Source organism: Xiphophorus hellerii, chromosome 7 (assembly GCF_003331165.1).
Source record: "Xiphophorus hellerii strain 12219 chromosome 7, Xiphophorus_hellerii-4.1, whole genome shotgun sequence".
NCBI classification, from domain to species: Eukaryota; Metazoa; Chordata; class Actinopteri; order Cyprinodontiformes; family Poeciliidae; genus Xiphophorus; species Xiphophorus hellerii.
In genome coordinates, this window is record NC_045678.1 from 17,010,916 (window position 1) to 17,037,821 (window position 26,906).

The following is a 26,906-nucleotide window of genomic DNA, read 5'->3' on the forward strand; positions in this document are numbered from 1 at the left end:
AAAAAAAATGAAAATTGAAATTAAATGACAAAAAAATAGCAAAAAAAAAAAAAAGATTGATTGTCATTACACCAATCAGATCCCTGTAGCTGACCAGATTTTTGGAACGTTTTCACTGATGTTTTGGTGATTCTTCTTGGGTGATTAAATTCAAATCTTTGAGGGAGAAAGGCCTCTGAGCCGTCACTGTAGTCTTTAGCTCCCCTTAAAGATTTCCCATCACATTCAAGTAAAGACTGTTTGTCACGCCAAAAGGCTAATATTACATTTGCATTAAGATTATTTGAAAGCCTTAATCTGGCAGGGGTATGAATACTTTGTGTTTTAATTTTAAATATTGAGCAATACATATACAATCAATTTTACAGTACAGCCAGTTGAAGAAAAATAGTGCAACATATTTCTTCAAGTGTTTTTATGGTTGTTGTTGCCATTATTTGTGGTGTAGTACACAGACTGGAAGTTTCAGTGGGAAAGAAAAATCTCTACCATGTGGAAGCATGCTTGGTAATAAAAAGTTGATCCTGTAAAACTCACAGATATTCAGATACCACACAACAATAGAGTTAGTTAGTCAGTTAGCTAGTTCAAGTTAGCTGCATGAACCTTTAAAGATATATGATTTTATTTTAATTTTTCTTCAAATTTTATGTTTTCCATTTTTAGTTTTCTAAATTTGATGCTATATGTGTAAAGTCTTGAGGATAAAAAACCTCTTAAAATATTCTTAAGGCACATTTCACAATGTGTTTTTTGGTTTTACTTTATTGGGAATAGCATTACAACTGGGTTCTACCTCACTTACAAACAATTATGTGCAGGATGCATTTTTTTTGTATTGTAAGATATGTGATCCCCTTGAAGTTTCAAAACAGCCTTAAATGGTTTTTTGGAAAGCTGCCACAAAACTCCGCCCAAAAAATTATGCCCTGCTGGCCTTGGAGCTCAAACTATGAGTGACTTAGTTTTCTTATCCTTTGGGCCAGCTCTGGTTTCAGGGAAAAGATAGAGCGCACACATTCAGTGAAAGGTTAGTTCAATCTGTTTGGAAATACTAATTCAAAATGACCACTTCCTTTTGGCAAAAAGCACCTGCATCCTCCATGTGCCCTTCTAAAATCAGCATCACTTAACAGACTTAATTATAATTGTCCCCTCTACACTACAGTCAATGTCAGCTGTGTCTTTTAATTCTCTAATCAGTGGTCGGCAGGACCGCTATCGCCATCCCCATGCAGCTCTCCGCTCAATACAGACATCCCTAAACACACACAGGCTGGTTTTTGTCAAATGTTTTATTGAGTGTAGACATCTGGCCTACTGTAAAACATGCATTATCTGCAGGAGGGGGAGCAGAGCAGGTGGTATTGTCTCCACTGTCAGCTGTGTCAGAGCTGGCACCCGTGATGGAGATTAATGAAGTATCTGGAGAGTAATATGCTCCTTAAAATGCTGCTACAATTTGGAGGGGGCTGGGGGGATCCCTGATGCTGATCTTAAATAGAGAATCTGTCACAGTTTACAGAACCTCTGTTTTGGCTCTCAACGTGGGGAACCAAAACTTAAGAAGAGGCACTTTAGTGCCAACAGACAGTTTTGACACCCCTTCGCTTTGGTTCTAAAATAGATTAGAGTTTTTAATTTTCCCCACATATCTACACACATTACCCAATGAATATTGGAAAAATCAGCCATTAAGATAGATGTAAAAATTAATCAATTGTTTCTTGCCCATTGCTGAGTATTTGTTCAAAGCATCTTTAGTGAGACTCAAGTCTTCGCTGGACTGTCTCTATAAGCTTGGCACACCTGCTTTGAGTATCTATCATTATTATTGGCAGATCCTTTTAAGCTCAGACACGTTTGGATCAATTTTTAAAACCATTTTTAGATCATTTATCTAAGACGTTCACTTAGATTTAAGTCCAGCTCTGACTGGGCCACTCAAGGACATTCACAGTATGGTCTGAAACCATTCCTTTGTTTTCTTGGCAGTGTCCGTTGGTGGATTCTTGTGTTGGCAGATGAATCGTTGACAAAGTCTGAGCTTCAGGACTCTCTGGAGAAGGCTTTCTTGAAGAACCTCTGTGTATTTGTCTCCCAGTTACTGCTGCCGAAAAAAGTTCCCTCATTTATCAGTTTCTTCAGCCAGCCAGATCTTCAAACAGCATTTTTCTTTATGTACAGTGGTGATGAAATGTCTTCATTTCCTTCTCCAGATTTGTGCCTTGCTTGGTTTCTGCTCCAATATCCACTGTCATCTATGAGAGCTCTTACAGACAAATGGGTTACTTTTCAAATTCTGTTCAGTCGACTGAATTTTACCACAGGCTTGTCAAGTTGAAGAAACATCTCAAACAAAATCAGTGGAAATTAGATGCAGATCTCCATTTTGACTGTGACTTCAAAGGGTGTGAATCCTTACTTTCCTATTAAGCTTAAATATTACAATTTTTAGAAAATGTCTGACAATGTATTTTATTTATGGACATTCTGAGTAGATTTATTTAAAAAGAAAACTTTACACACACCGTTTTCAGAATAAGTTTAAGGACATGTGGAAAAAGTGAAGGGGTGTGAATACTTTCTGGTGGCACTGCATGTACGGGGCCCAAAAGGAAATGAAGCATAAAATCAGTTGTGTAAACAATAATAATATTCTTCCTAAGTCACTTTTTCTTTGGTGCATTCGGTGCGTTGAATTTGAAAAAGATGATGTCTCCATCCTCAACCGTGTAGTTTCTTCCCTGCTGTCTGTATTTCCCAGCTGCCTGAAAGAAATTCAAAGAAAGATTAAATAAGGTAACAACAAGCACAGCTACTGTAAGTCTATTACACTAACTACATTAACTATTTAGCCTAATACATGATGCATTGTGGTATTAAACTGTGTTTGCCAGAGGCGCTTCCAGAAAGCTTTTAAAGCGGTGAAGAGGCACACCAAAAAACATTTTAAAAAATCACAATCAACACACAGTGGAAAACAAAAAAGTACATGGGCATTAAAAAAAAGGATCAAACAAATAAATAAATGACTGTCTGGCCAGGGAGAGGACAGTTGGGTGGGCAGGAAAAATTTGTAGGGGTGGCCATTGCCCCCAAGCACACCCCTGGGTAGCGCCACTGTCATTCATGTATATCAAACACGCAAACACACACCCCCACTGAATCACACACACAGAAATGCATGCATGTTTTGCGCGTGGGGGTGCCTGAATTCCCACTGAGCGAGTAATCCTCTCGTCTGCCCATTTGAGCTTCATGTGCACAGGCACAAAATGTTAATAAGTCTTTGATTACAGCGATGTGAAACTTCTCAAGGAAACTAAATAAGTTCTAACATTTCTTTTGTGTACTGTAAGTGTTTGTTCTCCTTCCCTGCAAACTCAAAAATAATTGACTTGAAGTGCTAACACAGACAGGTTTATCCATTCTGGTTCTGCACGGTGCACAATTAATTAGAGGAATCAATGTCCCTTTAAAAGGCTCAGGAGACCATTTAATCCAAGCTCAATACCACCAGAAACACAGGATGGAGAGGCAGACAGGAAAAAAAAAAATCAATGGCTATTTGTGATTCCTGAGTATGTATTAAACCCGACACATCTAACTGGTTCATTTGCACTTGAAAGCAGCCATCTGGAGCGGCAAGCTTGGCTTAAGCAGATATGATTACTAATAATGTGATATCCCCGTACTCTGGCGCCATTCATGCAGCCTATTCCCACAACTGGCATTAAATAGCATGGACCTTAATGCCGCAGTCAGAGACGCTCCATGTTCTTCTGAGGCTCAAAAAGGGATTAAAGTGAGAGCAAGCAGTGAGGACCTGACACTCAGATCTCAACCCCGGATAACAATGGTGAAACCCCCCCAGAGACCAACACGATTCACTCTCAGTTAGCAGCTTATTGGGGGTGTGGACAATACACTGCCACTGCATTAAATACAAAAAAAAATATTTAAAAAAAGAGGGCTTGAATACTAAAGAGGTTTAAAATGTTTTTTAGTGCTCCCTTCCTCACTGGTCTCCACGGGCCTTTTGTGCCACTATAATTACATTAGCTGAGTCTGTAAGTGGGCGCAAGGATTCGATGCTGCTGATAAAGAGATCACGCCAGCATGGCTTACGGCTGCGGATGACGAGGTTTATGCTGAGCAAAGTTAGTCACTTCTGCTTTCATTTAATGAAGCCACAATTTAACGGAGGTTTGTTTAATCAGAAAAAAAAGAAAAAAAAACATTCTGCTGCATTAATGTGTTGATTTCATATTCTATACTTTCAGCTTGCAGATTAGAAATTCATGCTCAACCTAAACATTAGAAACATTTGTAATTTTGTTTTGAAGAAATTGAATTGAATTTAAAACATCCCATGTCTTGTTAAATGATTACTAACCCTTTTGAGACTTAATTACATCACAACCAGGATCTTCATTGTATTTAACCAGGATTTTATGTATCAGTGGAAGAAAAGAGGATTTTTAATGTTTATACCCAATAAAGGAATAAAAAGTGTATTTAATTCCCTGTTTTTGTATTTAATCTCGATTTTCTTTACTCCTTAAGAAAATCCAGGGCAACCAACTGCCTTCACCGGATTAATAAATAAAGACATTTAAGCTACATTTAAATCCTGATTATCTACGATGGCCTCAGCAGTTTGTTAGAGAAGAATACAGATCAAACATAATTTTATTCTTGGTTATGTATGCACATGTTTTCTCTGTCCTCTGATTGCTTGTTTTCTTGTTTTTAAAAACATGTTTGAAATAAATAAATCAAAAAGGTCACAGCAGACAGGTCAAGAATAAAGTTGTGGACAAGTTAAAGCAGGGTTAGTTTATAATTCCCAGCTTGGCATCACTGCAAACCTGTCTAAACGTCTGTAGTTTGGCCCAAACCATAGAAAACATTACAGAAATCTGGCCAGATGAAACTAAAACTGAACTGCTTAATGCTTTTACATTTGAAAACTAACCCTACACCTCGACTCTGTACACATTATTCTCATGGTGAAACATGGTAGAATGATTCAGCTCAAAGCAAATTCAAGCGTTAGAATGGTCTAGTTAAAGCCCAGACCTAAATCCAATTGAGAGTTTGAGACTTAAAAGCTGATTTTCAGGTGGTCGCATTGAATTTTGCTTAGTGCTGTGAGAGACACCAGATTTTAATAAAAAACAATTACCAGATGCAACGTCCTTCCACACCACAAGTACTGGTCTATCAAATGAAATCCCAGTTTATTTTGATTGGTTATTGTGGTTGAAATGTGACAAAAAAAATTAAATAATTCAGTAGGTGTGAAAATTTAGTAATGCACTGTATCTTATTGCATTTAACATGAGGCTGCACACAAACAGCTAAAAGGTCAAAACAAAGGCAGATAGACATAACTAAGACATGCAAGTCATATTCTGCGCTACCCATCCATGAAGCAGTCCTTATTTGAGGAATTTTACACTTTATTTAACTTGCCACTTTATATCACTGTCACATGCCTACAGTTGGGGGCTTGGCGCGGGAGAGCTCTAACGGCACACCGTACAGATCTGATAAACGCCTGGCGAGCTGAAGAAGTGCTTCCTCTGAGCATCTGTGCCAAGTCAAAAGCAAGAGCCGCCATCAGCCAGTTAGAACACATTGTGATAAAGATATGCACAGCTGGAGCACAATGGCAGTGTTTAGACCCAGAATCAGCTGGCTTGTCACTGGTGGTGCCTGAGTGTGTGCAGTAATTTCTTCCCCCGAGTAAAGGTGAAGAGGAGTTTTCAGTCGGAGCTGCGTGGCGACTGTCAGCTCCACTGATCACAGGAGACTTTCCCCTCATCTCCTCCGGCACACTAACTGCTCACCTTGACAGCGCTCTCACTGCCTTCTTCTTTAAAATCCTGGAATTTCATTACTTCTGCCATAATGAAGCCCCTCTCGAAGTCCGTGTGGATCTTCCCCGCAGCCTGTGGAGCCTTAGTTCCTTTCTGTCACAGAAGAAGAAGAGGAGAGGACAAATGAATTGTTTTGGAGAAGATGGATTACAGCATGCGAGCGACATGGTGTTTGATAGGGTGATAGCAGCGTAATGACTCCAGGGGTGTTTTTCAGTCGCTGGGTATTCTTGCCTCTGTCCAGATTTCTGGATAGCTTTCCACTCGACTGTGGCCTGCTAGGGCAGCCTGGACACCGATAAGGACCTGGCGCTGCTATCAATGCCTTCTGACTCTCATTCCTTAGCTGTATTGATTTCTCTCCAAGCAATCTTGCCTCATTGTGGGTCGCTGCTCAGCTCTCTGGTCATGACAGCAATGGGACCCAGTGTTGCAGTGAGAGGCTAAGGTGGTGTAGACCTTACTCTATCAGGTCAGACTATTGTGACACACCAGAGTTTGGAAATTCAAATTCACGTTTAGCCTTGAAAGATATCACAGCATGTTAGATAGGTTTCTACAAACTGCTGTTTGACTTCAGAAATCTTCAAATATCCTGTACTTGAGGGTGTCTGGTAGACTCGGTTTGATTGGGGACCAAAATGGCGACATATGTTACATTTTCAGCTGGTGGAGTTTGCTTTCACACTGCCCTGTGTCAAGTGAACCAGACACATTGAGAAACCTATCCACCGCCTCGCCTGTGGTGGCGGTGCACCAAGAACCACTAAAGGAAATGACAGAAAGATCTCAGAAGAATAAATGAGCACAGCTTCCTTTTCCACAAAATATAAACAAAAACGGAGTGGCGTCAAATTTTAGTGATTGCAGGATTTCTCTTTTGATTTTGTTAAAAGACAAAAGCCATTTCTCCAACTAGTGCTATACTCTTGTATTTATTTTGGTCGTATTTACCCAGAATGCCCTACACTATAGTCTGCGTCCTGCTTTTGGAGAGCTCTCTGGTCTGCTTGGCATTCACATAAACCTTCAAAGCACTTCAGAATTCACTTCAATAAAATCAAGGCCTAGGTTTAAGGTTTTCCAGACCTTGATTTCTTTGCTCTGAATCAGAGTTTGATTGTACATTTCTACCTCCCCAAACAAACTAAACTTTCTAGGCAAACAAGCCAGAGGTTTCAGGGCTGAAAATAACAATATTCACAGGGAAGCTTTTGGGACCACATGGATGGATTAAAGTGTCAGTGTCTCTTTGAGTGCATACCTGTATTAGTATTGTCAGTGGGCTTGCTTGATTTTATTATTATTATTATTATTATTATTATTATTATTATTATTATTATTATTATTATTATTATTATTATTATCTTCTTCTTGTATGTTGTTTTTAACTTTCTTGTACAAGCACTTTGAATTGTCTTTGGCTGAAAGGTGCTATATAAATAAAGTTGCCTTGCCTTGCTGTGTGGTTCTGCAGATTAGTTTACCACAAATCTGCTGCAAACTAAGTTAAGGTAAAACTGTTGCTTTAGTTACAGTTTTAAAAAGTCAAGATGTGGGATGTTCTCTTTTGTAGTGGGTATGGGTATGATGGGCAATATTCATCATCATTAACATAAATGTAACCTAAAACCTACTATATGTTCAGAAGAGACTGTTTATGTGTGTTCCTGCTCTGGTGTCCAATGGCTCCACATTTTAGACTCAGAACCAAGTGAAGCACTTGGAGGAAAATCACAGAGTGAAGCTCTGGTCAAACGTCTTTCTGGGAAGTTCACACAAACTGTAGGAGGACTTCATGTGGGGTACGACTCGAAACAATCTGGTCCAGTTTCTTGCTTGGATGGAAGCTTGGTTCTGAGGTTCTCATACATAAAAACAAATTTATGATTTGGTTCACAATTATTCCATATTATTCATAATTTTCTTGGTTGAGGCAGTGAAGGTTATGATAATTATTTCCCAAGATTTTGGATGCCATGTAGCAAGATGCTATGTTTTACTTTCTGGTAGTTGTTATGATGTGTAACTGTGGCAACAAGCACCTCAAAAGCTCAAATAATACCTGAACCACAACCCCATATCCCAGAGGAGTTGAAAAGGAAGCTTCATGGAAATTTAAAGAGGAAAGGCAAAAGCAAATGAGGTGGATTAGAAAGTGCTTTTCAACAACTGATGTCAGCCAGGACAAGTTACTGGGAAATATTGTCTCTGCTGCCCAAATATAGAGCTGTCAGCATGTTATGACAGCCATGAGATGGCCATAACATGACAACAGTTTCTTCTGTCAGAGGTGTCTTCAGATTTGTTGCAAGACTGACTGACTCATCACCATCTACAATGATTTAAAATACTTGGAGGATAAGAGTTACAATAAAATGTTGTTTTCCTTTGGGATAAATAAAGTATTTTTGAATGATGTAAATTGAACAAACATTTTGAAATGACCAGGCAGGTATCTGTCTCAGATTTGATAGAGGATATGTGGATGAAGATCCAGATTAGGGTCAAGACTTAGAGCCCATTATCAAAGATAAATAGACAGAGAAAATAAGGGATTTTTTTTTATTTTTTAGAATTGATACCCGTGTTTTATTGTCTAGCTACAACCACAGTCTTAACTATCAGGACATAATCTTTAGAAAATGTGGGTTTTATCACATCATACAACCTATGAGTAAAAGGGAGCCTTAAAGTTACTCAATTAAAATTCCTCTGTGGCACCAGACAATTTCACAGATGTGCAACTTTATGCAAATACTTTTTTGTTTGTAGCAAAAGCAAACTGTTTACTTAGCGCTGTTCTGCACCTTCAAGGTGTTTTTCATATTCATTTATTCAGTTCTCAGGATAACACAGTCACATATTTCTCAATTTCGGACATTTCGTATTTTATTTTATGATAATTAATTATAGATTATTTTAATAAAAAATAAATTAAATTGCTAACTTCAGAAATAGTAGCATAACAATTTGATGGTCATTAAGGCAAATTATTTTTGAGAAACCAGAATATTATTTTGACAGGGTAATTCTGACTAAATAACTTCAGCTAGTTGGCTGAGAGAGTAAAAGAGCAGAAACTCTCTTAAGCTAAAAACTAAGAAACAAAAGGTCGCTTCATGCGTCAGAGCCCATTTCGAGACATTTTTTGTATAGGTTGAATTGTTTTGTAAAAATTCTCTGAACCACTTTAAGATAAAAGTGCTGAATGATGAAATGCGCAATTTGTATGCACAGAAATGATGTGCGGAAATGACAAATGAGGCAAATAAGTGACGTGGCCACCGTGCATCATTGTGACTCCTGTCTGTCGAGCCGCGCCGCAGCACCGTGCTCAGGGGCTGTTGAGCTGTTTTAATTATGTATATAATCAGGTTGGGGTCAACATATTTCATGCCACAAGACTGATGCGTATTTAATGACTCTAATACATTACCATCTATTTGCAATCTCACTGACAGAGTACTTGTGTGTTTAACTACCATTAATCAGCATCAAGGTTTGTCTATGTGGAGAAAAAAAATAGATTAAGGGTTTGAATTTTTTTTTTTTCATCTGGTGCTTTACAGGAGAGCCACATTGTCCTAGTTAAGAGCTATGCAGAGCAGGCTGATAGATAATGGTCACCTCGAGGCTGCCTAATAAAGCATGTTAAAGAACTTAGGAACATGACATTACTGAGCGTAGTTTTTACAATGCAAGATGTATTGGCTTAATATAGTTACTCACTGATGCTTACCTGACTAACTGCCCCTCACACACAAATCGAGGCTGGCTGTAATCACTTACACAGAGGAGACACAAGCCTGTTTTTTAAGGATACCTTTGAAGCATTCAGGTGCTTTTATTGTAAATAGCAAGGACATCAGTCATCATGATATAAATCCGGTGATGTCATCCGACTGAGACATAACAAGTTCTTCGTGAGAAAACAGGAAGTGAGCTCACTTTCACCCCAGGCCTGTGCACAGTTTTAGATTCTTCAGTAAATAACATCCATAAGAGAGAAAGCATCCTGAGACGAGACGGAAAGACTGACCTGTTCAACCAGAGGAATTTAATGAAACACGGAAAACAGTTTGCTGTGTTTTTATAAGCAGACTGTTCAAATTCAAAATCTAATGAAACACAAACTATTAAAAGGATCCCGTAGTAAGTTATTTTAAAGGATTTTGTATTCCAAGCTGTTCAGAGGGATTTAATTTGATTTACTCTAAATCTTATTTTCAAAATCAAAACCTTAACATAAACTGAACTGAACAATATTTATGGATTCATGGGGTTTGTAGCATCTTAGTAAATTGACTGTTTGTAAATTTTAAATGATGAGAATGAGTCACTGTTCTGGATCTGCTTTGTTGAAATCTGAAGAATCACTATTCACTTTTTAAGACTTGAAAGTCCCACATTTTTCCTTATTTTGGAGAAAATTACTGACAAATGCACTGCCAAAATATTCAAAGAACTTCATCTTTCACATTTTGTCGTGTTGCAACCAGAAACTTCCAAGTATTCTGTTGGGATTTTGACATTGAAAGAAAAATGAAATAGTAAAAATCTGATTAAGTCAAGTATTTTGCCTTACCTTAATACCACTAAGTAAAATACTGCATAACTAAATGCCTTTATAAATAACAAGAGCTTATCTTTAAAGCCAGTTTTGGGGGATGTAGAGAGCATAAAAGAAGGTTCTCTGGTACTCAGTTGAGAAAAATTAACAGTGCATCAACGTGAACACACAATCTCTCCAGTGAAACGCGGTGGTGGCAGCTTTATTCTGAGGAGATGCTTATCTTCAGCAGGGACAGGAAAGCAGGACAGGGCTGATTGGAAGGTGGATGAAGAAAAATATTGGGGAACCCTGAAGAAATAATGTTAGAGGCAGCAAAAGACTTGAGATCGGTCCCAAGGTTCACCTCATGCATCAATTATGCACTATGTTGCTTCTGTCTGTCTATGAAATCTCAATAAAATTAAATTCATTGATTCATTGAGGTTTGTGGTTGTAGCTCAACATTTTTATTGTAAAATTTCAAGAGATGTTTTTCTTTTATATTTCATAAAACAGTTTTTTCTTGTTCTTTAGTCTGTTTTCACAGGGATTTTAAGTGGCACTTTGCTTCATGGTTACTATAGTGATGAGAGGTTATTAGTGGCCTGAGACAGGGAAAAAGTGCAAATGTATGAAACAGTTTCTTTAAACTTGTAGTTGAAAATGTGAATGAACAACACAAACATTGCTCAAGTTTAAAATTAAAATTCAATAAGGACTTTGTAATCTACAAATACTAAAACAAGGAATTTGCTGTGAGCCATTTGGAGATAGTAAAAATGGCAGCATAAGAAAAACTGAAATTCAGAAAACAAACCTCTTCTGATCTTCTTGTGACAATTTCTTTGTGGAATAATGCAAGAAATTTTTCAGTGTGCATTCTTCCTAAATGGATTAAATTCATTCTGCACTGCAAAATCGTGATTCAAAACAGCTTGAATAATATATGACGCATAATCCATTTTGTTTTCTATTTAAATTTTAAAATACGACCTTTTTAAATCTGCACTTCCATCCACTTAAAGAAAAAAAAGAGAAAGAAAACGCACAATACCAACATGCAAAGCCGACATCTGTATTGATGTAAATCCTATGATCCCATTGCACGGAGCTCTTGGCGGGCAGGGCTCTGTAAACTGAGACACACATGGAGGAGGAGCCCCCAGCAAGGCCCACAAACAGTCGGATGAAAAGCGACATCAATTTTGGCACAGACACCCTCCGTCACACAGATTAGGCAGGCACAATGGACGGCCTCCTTATCTCCAGCGGCAGGAGGAGGGCAGGCAGATCTGCACAGGATGGAAACATTCTCACGGACGTAATGGGCAAAATCAATTGTTGTCCTCCTCAATCAATGTAGGCCCCCACTTTCACCGTTCAGCAGCTCACCAGTAATTGAAGTTATCCTCAGCCTGTAATGACTAGCTAAAGCACGACCATGACAAAGTTGGAAGTGTGTGATATCAGCGAAGGTGCCAGCAGGGTGGAACGTAGGATGCGGTGTGTGTTCACGCGACGCTGCGGCCGGCTCTCACCCGGATGGTCCAGGCACGGACCTCGTCTGGGCCAGTGGTGAAGAAGTACTCCAGCTGCAGGGCTGCATAGCCCGCCTTGATGATCTTGCTCAGGGCACTGGTGGGGAGAAATTTCAGCATGAATCAAAGGGTCTGAATCGTTTTGTTATACTTCGCTGACGCCTGGGAAAAGTTCCCTTCAGCAGCAAGGCGCCGTTTATTCCAATACAAACTCATTAAGTGAGCAAGATGGGTCACTTCATTTCACATGAGACGTTCAACTCTCCAATGGTTTGCATGATTAATTAGAATGCTTGTAGTCCCATTTAACATTTTTAAGAATTCAACTCGACGCCTCGGTCTTTGCTGAGAAAAAAAAAAAAGAAAAAAAAAATGTCTCTGCTGTCACAATTTTTCTCTCCATAGAGGTTTTCAGATGAGAACAATAAACCCAAAATGCACCAAGTTATAATTATACCTACAGATGACAGATGACAGTTAAAAACTTAATTTGGAGGAAAACCCTTTGACTGAGTTGTTCAGTAAGAAGAGGGATCCTTTGCTTTATAATGGTAATTACTCTGCCATTTATTATTCTATCAGCACATGCAATTAAAGGAGTGCATGGAGGACACAGCTGATAATAAAGTGTGAGGAGACTGAATGCTAATTAACCTCTGCGTCTTGTGCTCTTTGCAGCACTTCTGTCTCTCCTCTTCGCTCATGTCCTGCAGTCGACTCTCCAGGTTGCCGCTGAAGGGGATGACCAAGGCTCCGGGGTCGTGACTGTCCACCCACTCCTTGATTTTCACCAACCTGATGGAGAAACGGCAAACCAAAGAAGATTTGATTGAGAAGGGGGCATTTGTTGTGGCCTTGGAAATCCATATTCATGAGAGCAGCAGAGAATATGAATATCTTTTTAGGAGAGTTTAAAATGGATTCGTTTGAATGGAGACAGTGACTTAAACAAAGCAGTAAGAATTTTTTAAAAAGGCCTATGGTTAGCATACCAGAAGTGAATAAACTTATTATTAGTGTTCATATTAACTAATACATTTTGTACAAAAAAAATGCTTTAAAATTTATTTGATAAATTTTCTGTACCTGTACATATAAAATAGCATGTAATATTGGCTTTGTTACATGCCCCTATTTCTTAGATCTACACCTGGATTTTTTGTCAGCATTACTGAATCATTGCTACAAGGTTGTAATTTATAGTTAAGCTCAAAGTTTATCTTATGGGGAAGTGAAAAATATTCACTATTCACTTCTAAATATTTCTGATTCATACAGAGAACTAAAAAATGTCTTCATTTGGTTTTAAAACATATTGACTCTGAAACAATAAATTAGTTTTAATAACATTGGAAACAACTCACAATGAAAAAAAAAAAAACTTAACCTTTAATTTTAATAAATTTAGTATTAGATTTTTTCCATTATCCTTTTTCTGCCTTTCTTTGTAAGTGCCCAGCTGGCACTTACAAATGTAAATAAGGTGTTTTGTAATTTTTTTTCCTAAAAAAGAAAATAGTTAATTAGTTTTCTATGACTAGCTGACCTGTACCATAATGGTGCATATATGCAAATATGGGCTGGGCTTTAGTCAATCTTGGCTGGAAATACAGGTGCATCACAATAAATTAGAAAACCATAAAAAAGTGAATTTATTTTAGTAATTCGATTTAAAAAAAGGTGAAACTCATACATATTTATGTAATATTTGTGTTCATGTTATGCTTACAGTACAACTCAAACATTGGTCTCATACAAAATTAAAACTGTCCATAAGATCAATAGAAAGACGCTGAAAAATGCTGTTTTGCCCATTTCATGATCTATAAAATCACAGGGAACTTAATGTTCTCCTTAGATTGCGTTTTCTAATGCAATACTTGGACACAACTCTGTCTTCCTGATGATTATGTAGGCCATACCGAGGACTAATTTTTAAAAAGAAATTAGTTTGGTATATTATAATTTTCTAAATAACTGAATTTGGGGTTTTTCTTAGAAATAATTGTAAGCAAAAAATAAGCAAGAGAAAAAAAATATTGAATTATTTTGCCATTTAACAAATCTATCTGAATTTCACTCTGAGTTGAAATAATAAAATAAATTGCCTAAGTGGGAATTCTTGCTCAGTATTGTGACTATGGATTTTGTGCATAGGGAATGTAGCAAACCTAAACTATTTATTTGCTCTTTGAAAGTTTTAAAGCTCCTTAAACTACTGGCACAGCTTGTAAACATGTTTCTTAAAATAGGGATAATTACAGTTTTATCATCTTGTACACTAATGGTAATGTTGTCCGAGTTGCCAAGAGAAGACGCTCAAGTGTCACATCGTTCCCAGGTCCCATCTCCAAATTTGGAGTCAAAACTGAAAGCACCATAAATGTGACCTAATAAAGAGACAATCTACATTCACAGACACAAAGGATCTCAGTCTGTGCATTCATGTTGTCTTACATCAGTTCTCTGTGACGTGTGTCCCATTTCATTGCTGAAATGAGACACACATCACAATTTTGTGCTGGTAGAAGTGGGGAGCGTTCCCATTGAGTACAAATAATGAACCGAACAAGCATGGCAGACACCATGTAGATGGAGGTTGTCAGAATTGTGTCTGCTACACTCTGGACCTTGTTGCATCGTCATTTCTTTGCCATGTATGATGTCAAAACTTTTTCATTACTTCAGGAATATCAGAGGTTCACACTGGAATTTGATTCACATTTAATTAATGCAACAACTGTGCAAAATCTCAGCTTTGACTGGACATGCAGTGTGGATGTGGTCTTAGCCACATGTTGTTCTAGTAGATAAATGTATGTTGATCTTAATAAGTCTGGAAAGTGCTACAAGAAAACAGTTACTGACCTAAACCTGCTCTTAAAACACAGTCAGAGCAATAACTAAACAGCTTAAAACAGCTGGAACTGTGACAAGCAAGACTTGGCAAGAAAAAAAAGTTGATCTTCCTGATATGCACAGAGAAGATGATGGGAGGGGAGAAAACAAAATTGGCAAGCATACATAAGGGGTGCAATTTAATGGTTGAGGGTGCTGTATGCCTATCAGAAAAGCCAATGTAACCAAACAAATGGCAGGTAAAAAAAACTTGAAATTCAGCCAAAAAGGAGTTTAAAAGAAGAACATTTCCACAGATAACATAAAACCCAAACCTTCAGTTGTTTTGCCAATGTTTTATTATGGGGGACATTTAATTTACCTGCTGAGTGTTAAATAAACATTTTGCCTAGAGCCTGGAGAGAAAAGAACAAATAACCACTAAGTATTTCCTTACTTTTAAATGTCTTTGTCACTTCTTTTCTTTTCTTTTTGTCTCCCTCTTCCAGCGGGACACCTGACATTGCAGGACAAAGATATCCTCACACTTAATGGCAACCCTCAGTCAGAACAATACAAGGGGGTTAGGGCAATTATGAGATTAGCTCCACAAGCTCCGAGGCTGGGATTGGACGGATGGCAAAGAGCAGCATCGCACAAATCCATTTTCACACGTCGGCCCCGGATTGATTCTGAGGGGGGCCCTGTCATTATGTGTAATCCTGGTTTCCTGTTTAAAGGCCCCATAAGGAATCAAAGACTGGGAGGAACTCGGAGCGCCTCAATATCAGATCTGTACCAATAACAATGTCCCCGGCGTTATCGGCCGCAGCACCAGATCACTGCTTCTACCTAATGATTATCAATATACAACATATGACAGGGTAACACACCAGAACGGCGCCGTTTGCTTTGACTGAATGCTGTTTAAGTGTCAGTTTGTTTCTCAGTTTACATGCACAGCTATTAAGAGCCATAACCTAATATTTCCCTTTTCTTTCTGCATTTTGAATAAAGGTGGCAACCAGAGTCTCGCAGGAAAATAAGAAAAAGCCAAAAAGCCTCAATAAATAGGAGACGGAGGGGCGCTCCATGAGGGGGGAAAAATCCAATCTGAGATAATAACAGCTGTAGTTTGTCACTTTTAGCGACACAGCTGTCTATTTGGTGGCACGTTATTTGCATTCCTCAGGTATTGCGTTCTCTACAGGCGGCTTGAATAATGATTCACAAATCACTCTCTCCACACCAGTCAAGGGCTGTGATCCTTTGAATAGACCATTGTACCTGGGACTGTAATTGGTGAAGACTTTGACAGAGCCGAGCCGAGCCGGCCGGGTAACAAAGAGGCTATTGGTGGAGGGCTGAGGGATGATTTTAATAATGTGAAGCCGAGACGGAGAATGTGAGCCGCAAATGAGCACCGGGGGTCTCTGGGTCCTTGCACTGACTGACATAGGAGCAGACAAACACCTCGCCATGAGGGAACATGAAACACCCCCTTGCCTCAACTCCAGAAACAAAGCGCTGTCAATTAAGAGCTTTGATGCACCGTCAACACGGAGCCCGAAACCAATTCTGTCAGCATCTCCACTATGCCCTGGTCTTACTTTCCTCCATGTATTTATGTGGCTTCCAATTACTTATGTGGATGTTCAAATGTGATGAAATATTTATGTAAACTTTGCTTCAGTTCATCTTTCATGTGTTTTTTGAGCAGATTTACAATCCAATTTCATCCCTTTTAGTTAGATTTGATCAAACCCAACAAAAAAATAGATTTGAATAACTCGTTCCCTTAGTAAGATTCACTTTTGAAAGCTTTTACAACTCTGAAGAAAGACTGTTTGAGTGTAAGTGTCTCTTGTCAGTCTCCCATTATGTCCCAATGCAGAGTGCCATCTCTCACTGCTCTGCTAATAGACAGATTCAGCACTTTCTGGTCCTGATATCCCCCTCTGAACAAATGATGCCTGAAATTTTTATTCTCTTTATAATGGAACTTCAATGGCCTTGGCTGCAAATCAAGTGGAAATTTTTGCATATCAAGTGGGAAAAATTAAATGTTAACCACGTTTTAATGTGATTAAGGGTGACAGGGACATTATTTCTGCTAATCATTCAGCAGCATGAACGCTTCAAACAAGGCAAAGGCGCGGGCCATGTTTGCTGCTTTTTACTCACAGATCACAGAGAAATTGCTATCACTTACAGTTTGATCAAACTTTTCCAGAATGCATAGTTTTTCTTTAAATAAATAAAACAGGTCAACATGAAAACATTGTGTTTATCTTGCAGTGCCTTGCACAAACACTCATACACCTAAACGTTTTCGCACATACTTTTTCTGAAAGACCAACAAACTACAGCATATTATTACAAAGGAGAAGAAAAGAACTATTTGTTTTCATCTCCCAATAGTCTGATACCCCTAAATATAATCTAGTAATCTTAATAATAAATGGAGCTGTTCTGTGAAGATCTTAAAGGTTTATTGGGAACAAAGAGCATCATGAAGATTGATTCACACAGCAAACGTCATGGAGGACTGATGTAACTCTGGAGGAGCTGCAGACATTCACAGCTCAGGTGGAAGGAGAAGTATTAGTTGTGCAATTCATTGTTTAAGAAATAGAGTGGCAAGAAGAACGCTGTTGTTGAAAGAAAATATACAAGAAGTCCCATATGCATGCCCAAGTCATGTAGCTGGAACTGCAAACGTGGAAGAAATAGTACTTGTCAAACATGAAAACCACTATGTGAAGAGCTAACTCTGCACATCTCCACTGTGAAGCGTGGTGGTGGCAGCATCATGCTGAGGGGAGGTTTTCCTTCAGGTGGGACAGAAATGATTCTCAGAGTTAATAGTAAAATGAAGAGAGCTAAGAACAGGATGACACTGGAAGTAAACCTGTTGCAACCTGCGAAGAACTTGAGACTTTTCATGTAGGACAAAAACAAAGTCAGAGCTACAGTGGTAAAATCGAATGGTCCAGTCAAAGTCTGGACTACTGTGTTCAGATACAGTGTATCTGATAGACTGTGCATGTAATATGACTGACATAACCCACAAAAGTCCTGAGGAAGCTGAATACAAATGCCCGCCACACTTTTGAGATTTTCATCTGTAAGAAAACTAGTTGCAATTTTCTTTAAACTTTTGGCAGTTTGTCACATAAAATCCCCCCAAAACAAACATAAATGTGTGGTTGTAATGTGGGAAAAGGTTACAACCACAACATGTAAAAGTTCAAGGGAAACTAATATTTTTGTGAGGCTTTGTCCATCAACACAAACGGCTTTTGATTCAATGCCTGTTTCATTTACAGTTCTCCCGTTTTAAAACATCACATTGCAAATAATGAGGGAAAAAAAAACCAAAACAATTGAACCATCCACAACAGATTGCCTCTGAATAGTGATGTCCCACAGGGGGCCACCCTCTGGAGCTTATTTGTCCTTTTTTGTGTGAGAATCCTGAGGGGGGATAATTCCTGTCTTTCTGTATGCCTGGGGCTTTCCTAGGCTTTGTCCCAGCTTTGATCTGCTTAAACGGCGTGGGAGGGGGAAAACAATGGCCTCCTCTTTTTAAAGCACAGGGACAGCTCTACCTGAGACAATGACCTGAGTCTGGACCCAGGTAGACTTTATTAATGAGACGCACCGCTTAAGCTAGTCGGAGGTGGGTCATCTCCTCCAGTTTGGGTTCTCCTTTCAGATGCAACTGAATGGTGAAAAGCTGAAAGATTAATCTGCTCCACGCCTACAGGTAAAGGCTCCAGCACCTGAAACTGAGCTGTTTCACACATAAACCAAAAGTCCTCTACGTTCTGCTGGTCACAGTTTGGCAAAGATGAGTCATTTATGATGTTAGGATGCTGCAGCACACGATCCCCTCCTCTTCTTCTTCTGTTTAGGAAGACAGAAATGAGAGGTATGAGCTCATGGTGGCTTTTGAGGCTAGGAAGTCAGAATCTCTGTGGGATGCTTTTCATCCTCCCAGTGGTGAGCTCCTGAGCGACAAGAGTGCAGACGCTCTCTACTCCCTGTGGCCATAGCTGCACAGAAAAAAAAATTACACATCAGCCTCTGAGCCACACACACACACACACACACACACACACACGCACACACACACACACGCCCACACGCCCCCCCACACACACACTTTATTCCCAATATTATCAACTTCTTATGGCCTTCAAAGCAATCGCCGACAGGAGGAAACAGAACGCAGTGGACGCACAATGGGAGCAGCTTTAATTAAGAGCATCGTATCGCTAACAAACCATGAGGGTGTGCTGGTAACAAGCTTTTTAAAGTAACTTTATTTTCTTTGATATTTGCACCCATTAAATCTCCCAACTTTAGAAATCTACACACACTGTGAACGCTTAACAAACCAACCGGTCTCAGTTTTCGGTCCTCAAAATGGTTGTCGAGGCGACGGTTTTAGAGCCGGATCAGTGTTTAGGGGTATTTACGAGTGAGCAAGGATAAGGAGAAGGCAAACATTATGAATTCAGACCCGAAAGAGTACAATCTGCATCACCAAAATTTTTCTCTATATGGGGTATCCATGCTGTCATTTATGGCGGTTGACTGGGCGAGAGAAAATAAGGGGGCTGGGGGTAGAGAGGGGGGAGTCATCAAGATGTGACAATTGTGACAAGAGCAGGCAAAGTGTAGCGCCGACGAACACCACACAGATTTCTCCATCTCGTCTCCTTTTTTTTCTTCTTCAGGATGACAGCTTAATGTCTACCACATGCAATATTTATTCTCATCGTGTGTCAGACTGTCTAGCTGTCCCAGGGAGTACAAAGAATGCCACTTATTAGAATAAAAGCCGAAGGAAGGTAATCAAGGACATATGTAGCATCAGCCCATCATGCCCCCCTCCTTACAGTCCAACATCTTATTTTTTTCCCCTCCACCATTCATAACAGTTCAATAATAATCCTGATAATAAGCTTTCAGGAGCTCTATGTGGCAACACTAAATTCATTTATTTGTCTCATTAAGGCGACCGAGGCTGCAGGAGACTCTCTGTGGCAGGCCTGTTTGCTCTTAACTTTATCAGAAAAAAATCAAATGTGAAGCACCGTGCAACAAAGCAGGAGCAATGGGAATCTATCATTAGGCAAAGTTGACTCTCGCAGACATTTCTTTTGTCTGTAAAATGTCAAAGCTTAGGCTTTACAGGTGAGCGATTCCCAGGGTGCCTTCAAAAGAGTTTCAGGATGCCATCCTGCTGCACAGGTGTCTAAATGCATTATGAACTGCAGGGGACCCGCTCCGTCTCCCTTAACGTTTGGGTCTGATTAAATGGGAAGGAGTCACATTGTCTGTTGACTTTTTAAAATTTTTTTAACAAACTGATTTCTTTCACAGTCAGAAAAAGCAAATACAGAAATCTGAATGTCACATTTAAGCTCTTACTAACACAGAGCTGCTTATTTAAAAAAAAAAAATATCATAAATGTTTCATCATGTAACCTCTCAAAAGCTGTAAGAACTAAAGAACTTACGGATATATTAAATGTTCAGGTGATTAATTAATAATTTACAGATTAAACTGTCTGTTGAAAAATTCAAGCTTTATCAGTTTCATATTTCTGACACAGTTGTACCTCTGATGCACACACTCCAGTGCAGTAGTTGGTGCTGATCCATCTACCGCTGATTTGCCAGCTGCTTCAAAGATGAAGTACTGAGGTTGTTTACACCCTGGAGAATTTGCCATTGTATCACAGAGACACCCCAACCATGGAAAAACACACTCATACCTCATGACAACAGATTAACCTCATCGTCATGTTCTCTACACTCTTTATGAGCCATATAGTGTTGCCCCTTAGGATCTGCCACCCAGGGTGGCAAGCCACAAAACTGTCCATTGAAAAGGATAGATCATTTACAGTGTGCATGAAAATGTTCAGCCTCCCCTCATGTATGTCGTCTTTACTTCCAAAGGCCAAGCTTTTCCTTAAAAACCACTCAAACAAAGATTTGCTTTCTGGTCCTTTCAAGTTTATCTATGTCATTTTTGCTGCTGCTCCTAAAACTCATGCATCAGTTTATATTAATCATGAGATTGAGGAGTACTAAAATCTCTGCTTAGTTTTTTAAAATTATTTTTGATTGTAATATGTCATATTTTACAGAAGGTTAAATAAAATGTAGAATTTGCAAAAATAAGAACGTCTGAAGAAACATACTTTAAAAGACTTGCAGCTGTAAATGCAGGAAATGTGGTTTGAAATGTGATTTCAGTTTTTATTCTATCTAAGGGCCTTAACCAAATTACCAACACTGATATAAGAAGTTAAGAATAAAATGAATGGGGAATATATTGGTGAAGGGCTGAAAAATTAGTTCCCTGTCAAGTTGTCTGTTATGCATTGACACAACAATAGTTTATCCCTGGAGCTGTTTCATGTTTGAATGATTTATAAGTCAGTATTAATTAGCACAGCAAATAATAAATGTCTTTTAAAAATAGTGAAGTAGTGCACTGAACAATAATAAAAAAGGAGTAAAAGTTTAGAGAAAAACATTGACAGACCTTTAGAAAGCATTTAGAAGATTTGATTAAGACCACTAAGTCAGGCTCTTTGGAAACAAAAGAATACATTTATGAGTCGAGACCTTTGCACAGTACATTATGAGACAATTTACTTACAGAGTGAATGTCAAATGACTCAGATTTAGCTAATTCTACAGCATTTAATTAAGCTTTAAGAAGGTTTAGGGGGTTCTCTTTATACTTCCTATTCCAAAATTGCACATCTTATTTTATTTCTTCAGCGCTTCAAAGAACAAATCATAAAATAAATGTGAAAATGATTTATCTTATGAAAAATATTTCTTTAATTAAATGTGAAAGCAACAAAATACAGACTTAAATCTGTTGTTTTAAACAGAACATCTCTTCTGGCAGGCTGCTGCTGCAGTCAGTGCTTCCTTCACTTTAATTGTTCAAGCTCCTCCTACAGGCCGACCTGAGTATCAGATCCAAGCAAGGCAGAGTTATTACTACATATTTTCACTGTACTGGTGTTTAAGGTTAATTATATTATGCTAACTGCTAGCAAACGTAATCCAGTCATTTAAAAAAAGAAAGTGCTTCCATCCTTTGTCTCTACTGCGACTTTAAATCAAAGTCAAATTGTTTCTAATGTCATTTTTTGAAAACATTTTATATTTAAAGATTAGAAAGAGGCTTTGTAAGAAATTAGTTATATTGTATTTACAAGCTATTCAGTGGTGTATAAAAGGGCATTTTTGTGAATTATTTTCAACTATGCAATAGTGTCCAAAGAGTATTTTCACCAGCAGGATGGCAAAGAGCGCTGTTAGGTAAATTGCATTTTTATGTGTGGAAAGATTTTACCTTTCAAATGACTAATAAGTACCTATTAATGAAGCTGTAAACACATTATAATAATTAATAGAAAGTTATAATGCATTATTTAGTGAGTGAGAGAGGTTCAAACGAGCAACTCCCTCACCAAATAGTGAGTCTGCATCAGTGTATGAACAGTATCCCGTAATTGCTTGACAACTGCTTTTTAGAAAAACAGTTTGACCTCATGTATTTCTTCTGTTATTTTTTTCTTTGTTTGTTTTTTGTCACACTTAAATGTTTCAGATTATTAAACTAACTTTAATACCAGACAAAGATAACCCGGAGCAATACAGTCTCCTAATCGTGATTGAATTTAATGAAAATAAAAAACAATCTATCCAAGCCAACCTGGCTTTATGTGGAAAAAATTATGCTTGTCCCTCCTTGTTAAATCATGAAATGACTGTGATGAATCACGTTTCTTTACACTCAGTTTCACTTGCCACGGACCAGCCTGTTTGCTGACATACTTAACCAGCCAAAAAGTACTTAAACAGAACTTTTCTAGCGGCACATAATAAATTAAAAAACCAAAACATCATGTTTCAATCCAAAAAAATCAAGATGAGAAATTAAGACACTGACATGTCTTAAAGTTTTTAAGGCTTTGTGACTCCAGTGAACCACATGGAGACGAGTTATTCAAAAACAGTAAAATATGGAACAGCAGGGAATCTTGGAGTGTCCAATCTATGAAAAATACTCCAAAAGTGAATCAAACACTAATCCAAAAGTTACAAAAGGCTTCAGTTTAGGTCATTATTCAGGATTCAACAATATGAAAGTACTGGAAAAAAATGGCATCCATGAGAAAGTTCCCGTGGAAAAAACCCTGTCGACCAAAAATAACATGAACATCTGACTCAGTTATAGAAAAACACACTGATGATCCTCAAGCCTTTTAGTGAAAATGTTCTTTGAACTGCGAGACAAAAAGTTATGTGAGATTTCATTTCATCTGGAGTAAAACTAACAGCAGTTCAGAAAAATAACATGGTGGTGGTGTGATGACTGGAGCTACTTCACTTTTTGAGAACCTGAAAAATTGTCTGCAGCGATGGAACCATAAATTCTGCTGTTGTGAAAAGGAAGATATCCAGCCATCAGTTCTTGACCTTAAGTTCAAGTGAACTTGGGAGCTGCAGCAAGTTAGGTTCTTGAGTGGCCTAGTCAAAGGCTGGATAAATTGGTAGAGACAGTGTAGCGTGATCTCAAACAGGATGTTCATGCTCAAAGCTCTCAATTGTTGCTGAATTAAAGCAATTCTACCAAAATCCCTCCACACTGAGTTCAACCAGTTAGTAGGCTTAGAGGTTAATTATACTTACACATAAGAAAATGTTGCTATATGTTAGATTTCCCCTCTTATGAATAATTTTAAATTCATGTATTTACTGAGGTCATAGATGTCAGTTTTTTTTTTATCAATAACAGTTAATGTGACTAAAAAGGATACAATCATTTGGAGGGTTAATGCTTTTCTACAACAGTGTGTCTAAACAATAATCAGTTCCTCTCAGTCTGTAGAGTTTGATCCACATAGTTCACATGCTGCAGTTTGTTTGTTGTTGGACATTTGCACATTTCTGTAAAGAAATAAAATACCTGCCTATTATTTTTCCTTGAGTGGCGATTAGTGTCACCATGCTTCTTCATCCTTCTCTTCTGTAACTTGACAGCATGCTGTGTTTAACTCTGGCTGTATTAATATGGTTAAGTCAGGAAATGCTTAAACCACACATTTTTTTAAATAAACTTTCTGTTTGGAGTACATCATCAAGCATTTCCAGGTCAAAAAGTTTGAGTACAAGAGAAGTCATGAGTGATTGGTGTGAAAGTGTGCTTCTGAGTCTTTCACCAAGTTAAATCTAATTAAAATTAAAATTAAATTAAAATAATGAGTCAAGTCCAAGTCATGAGACTGGAGTCCACACCTCTGTCTACTCATTTTCCATCTTTTTAAACATCTTGATTTAAAGATGCATATAATTCAGTCACAAGATGAGTTACACCATGACTGAATAATCATGGGGAAATAAACATAAAAATATTTGTGTTTGATTAAAGAATGACAGAGCGGATGAGAAGCTGTGGTATGTGACTCTTGTGGCTTTGTGGCACAATAAGATTCATATTTAATTCAACACAGACTGAGTGGCAAATACTATTCACAAAATACATTAACACATAAGTTTGGAGCAAAGTAAGAAGTGGTAAACTAAAGAAAGAATTACGTATGCTTTTTTCTGCTACACACATAAAGAGTGGCATATAGACATTGAGGGAAAAAAACAGAGCTGGACTAACAGAGTTAATAAAAGCTCCTTGTGATGGTACCCTGCAGTTCTTCCACTCACCGGGAGAAACCACTCGGCAGAGGCACTCACAGACAGGTCACGCTTGCTGGTTTCCTTAAAGGTCAACTCATCTACTTAAGAGGCTCCAATTTACTTTAATGCACATTGTCCAAAAGACGAAAAAAATAAAAGCAGAAAGAAAAGGAAATGACAAGAAAGAAAAACATCACAGCATATAGCTGGAATATTCTCAAGCGTGTCCTTTTCTCTCCCAACTACGGCTGCTCTTTGTTCTCAGAGGATGATTGGATAAATATCTGATTTCAAAAGAAATGAGGACTGATAAAAATGTTCGTATGGTTGTAAAATAAACAATGTCTTAGATGATGGGCCAGAGTGCAGCCACCACATCATCAGCAGTGCTCTAATGACCTTCTCTACAAAACAAACTTCACTAAGCGCAGCAGAGAAATAGTCTTCTAGACAGCTTACCAACAGTGGGGGAAAGAGGAGAAGGCCTCTTGACAGAGTCTCTTGTAGATGCCATTCCCTATCACGCAATGCCTCTCAGTCATAAACACATGACAAATACAGCCTTAATCATTTTTTACGAGCGGGGATGTGCAGGGGGCAGCCAAGGCTGGAGGGGAGAAGGGAGCGGTGATCAGCAGGCGGCCCCCTCTGCACAGAGGAGAGGGCTGTGTGGTAAAGTCTCCTCTGGAACATCACTCGGCCAGCGCGCCTTTGATCTCCGCACCGCAATTACACCAGCATCCAAATGAGCGTGGAGTCGCCTCTGAAACAGACTTCAAACATGCGCATGTACGCATTCTCATACACATGAACTGTATAGGATTGGAGCCATGTGCTCCTCTCGACAGTAAATGATGTTCTGTCTCCAGCAGAGAACCTGAGGATGAAAGGAGGCCTTGCTCCTCGTCTGATCCCTCCATTAATGATGGCTTGCTAAAGCTAATACTGTGTATTCTTGTCTAAACAAGGGCAGCTTGGTCTGTGGTTCCCATACTCCAAACGAGATGATCTAACTTGGTTCTTGCGGCGCAAGTTGTTAAATAGGCAAATGTGTGCACTAAAACATGGTTAAATGGTCAGTGGACGTGACAACATGGGCAAAACCGATGTTTTCTAGGGTATGCTGTTAAAATTGACCCAAATCTCTCTGGGAAGAATACACTCAAAGACACACTTCAAATGAAAACAGCTCTTGGAGAAAGACGGGAACCTGTGGAATGGCCTGTATGGGCGTCCCAAAAAGTCACCGATAAAATTTGCCTAATTCTACGATCTACCGTCTTTTCCTCGGCACATTGAAGCTGAGATTGCAATTTGTCTTGCTGTTTGCTTTGAATAGTCCTTAACCGTATCATCATCTCAACTGCGGCGGTGGAAAAACACGGGAGCATGGCGACAGCCAAATGGCAGTCTGGCGTCTGTGCAGCAGACTAGCTGCCATTAGGGCTGAGAGCAGCATTTATTGTACAATTAGGGCCAGCGAGATCTACCTGTAATCATCTCCATACAGGTGTGAGCTCCTCTCTGGACAAGGGAAGTGACTCATCACTTGTCAAACATCAACACTTTGATGTCAGCATTGTTCATCGCATAGCCCTCGGGGAAGTGCTACTGTTTGCCTGTTTAAAGCGGTGAAAGATTTATGGCATTTCACACCTTAGAAAAAAAAAACAAACAACACACACACACATGCAAAATAATATTAAAAAAAAAACTATTTTCGCTCTGACGATGGATGTTCGTCTTGTCATGAATCATTTGATTTATGAGCTCTTCCTCCTCCCTCTTTCTGACAGTTTTACGTTTGTGACAGGAACATTTTAACAAACAGTCATAGATAAACAACTTCTCTCGTTTTACAATGCTGTCAAGCAAAACTCGCAAAATACATTTTTCATCCATTTGTAAACCTGACACAACAAGCCTGGAGGCCTGTTGAAAAGGTGTAATAACAATCCACATGGTTGGTTCTGTGGACAAAACAGCTGTTGTGTAGGAAGGTAGCCATCCAAACTCACACTAAACATGTAGGATTATTACTTTTGCAATGTCCTATATAAGTCTAGCAAGATGACAGATCACATTTGGTGAAATAATGTACAAGTTCTTGAGTTTGTTTTTGTGACATTGCAGAAGTTTTACAGGATTGCTCTTTGCATATCCAAAATGCTTCAAAACCCTTTGGAGAAATCGGATGAAAGTTTTTTCAAGATTCCATTCTACTTTTGTCAATATCAAGAAAGGCTTCCTATAGATCTGTAGATATGGTTTCAAAACTCCTTAATGCTTTTGAGAGTTCCTGCATGAGGAGAATCTCCACCAAACTCTCAAATCTTTAAACAACAC

General features: G+C 38.6%; 1 protein-coding gene across 2 annotated transcripts in view; it reads right to left on the minus strand.

Moving 5' to 3' along the window:
- Window positions 1-1,276: 1,276 nt before the first annotated feature.
- The window catches only part of LOC116723712 (obg-like ATPase 1), a 54,972-nt gene continuing 29,342 nt past the window's right edge, over window positions 1,277-26,906 (minus strand). The window contains exons 8-11 of one of the 2 annotated variants that reach the window (XM_032568804.1): window positions 12,636-12,776; window positions 11,982-12,078; window positions 5,859-5,981; window positions 1,277-2,767 (exon numbers count right to left, since the gene is read on the minus strand). In XM_032568804.1, coding sequence (XP_032424695.1) covers window positions 2,537-2,767; window positions 5,859-5,981; window positions 11,982-12,078; window positions 12,636-12,776 — 592 coding nt within the window. In that variant the 3' untranslated portion in view covers window positions 1,277-2,536. Of the gene's footprint in view, window positions 2,772-5,858; window positions 5,982-11,981; window positions 12,079-12,635; window positions 12,777-26,906 lie in introns of both variants that reach the window. The other variant, XM_032568805.1, reaches the window with a different exon arrangement.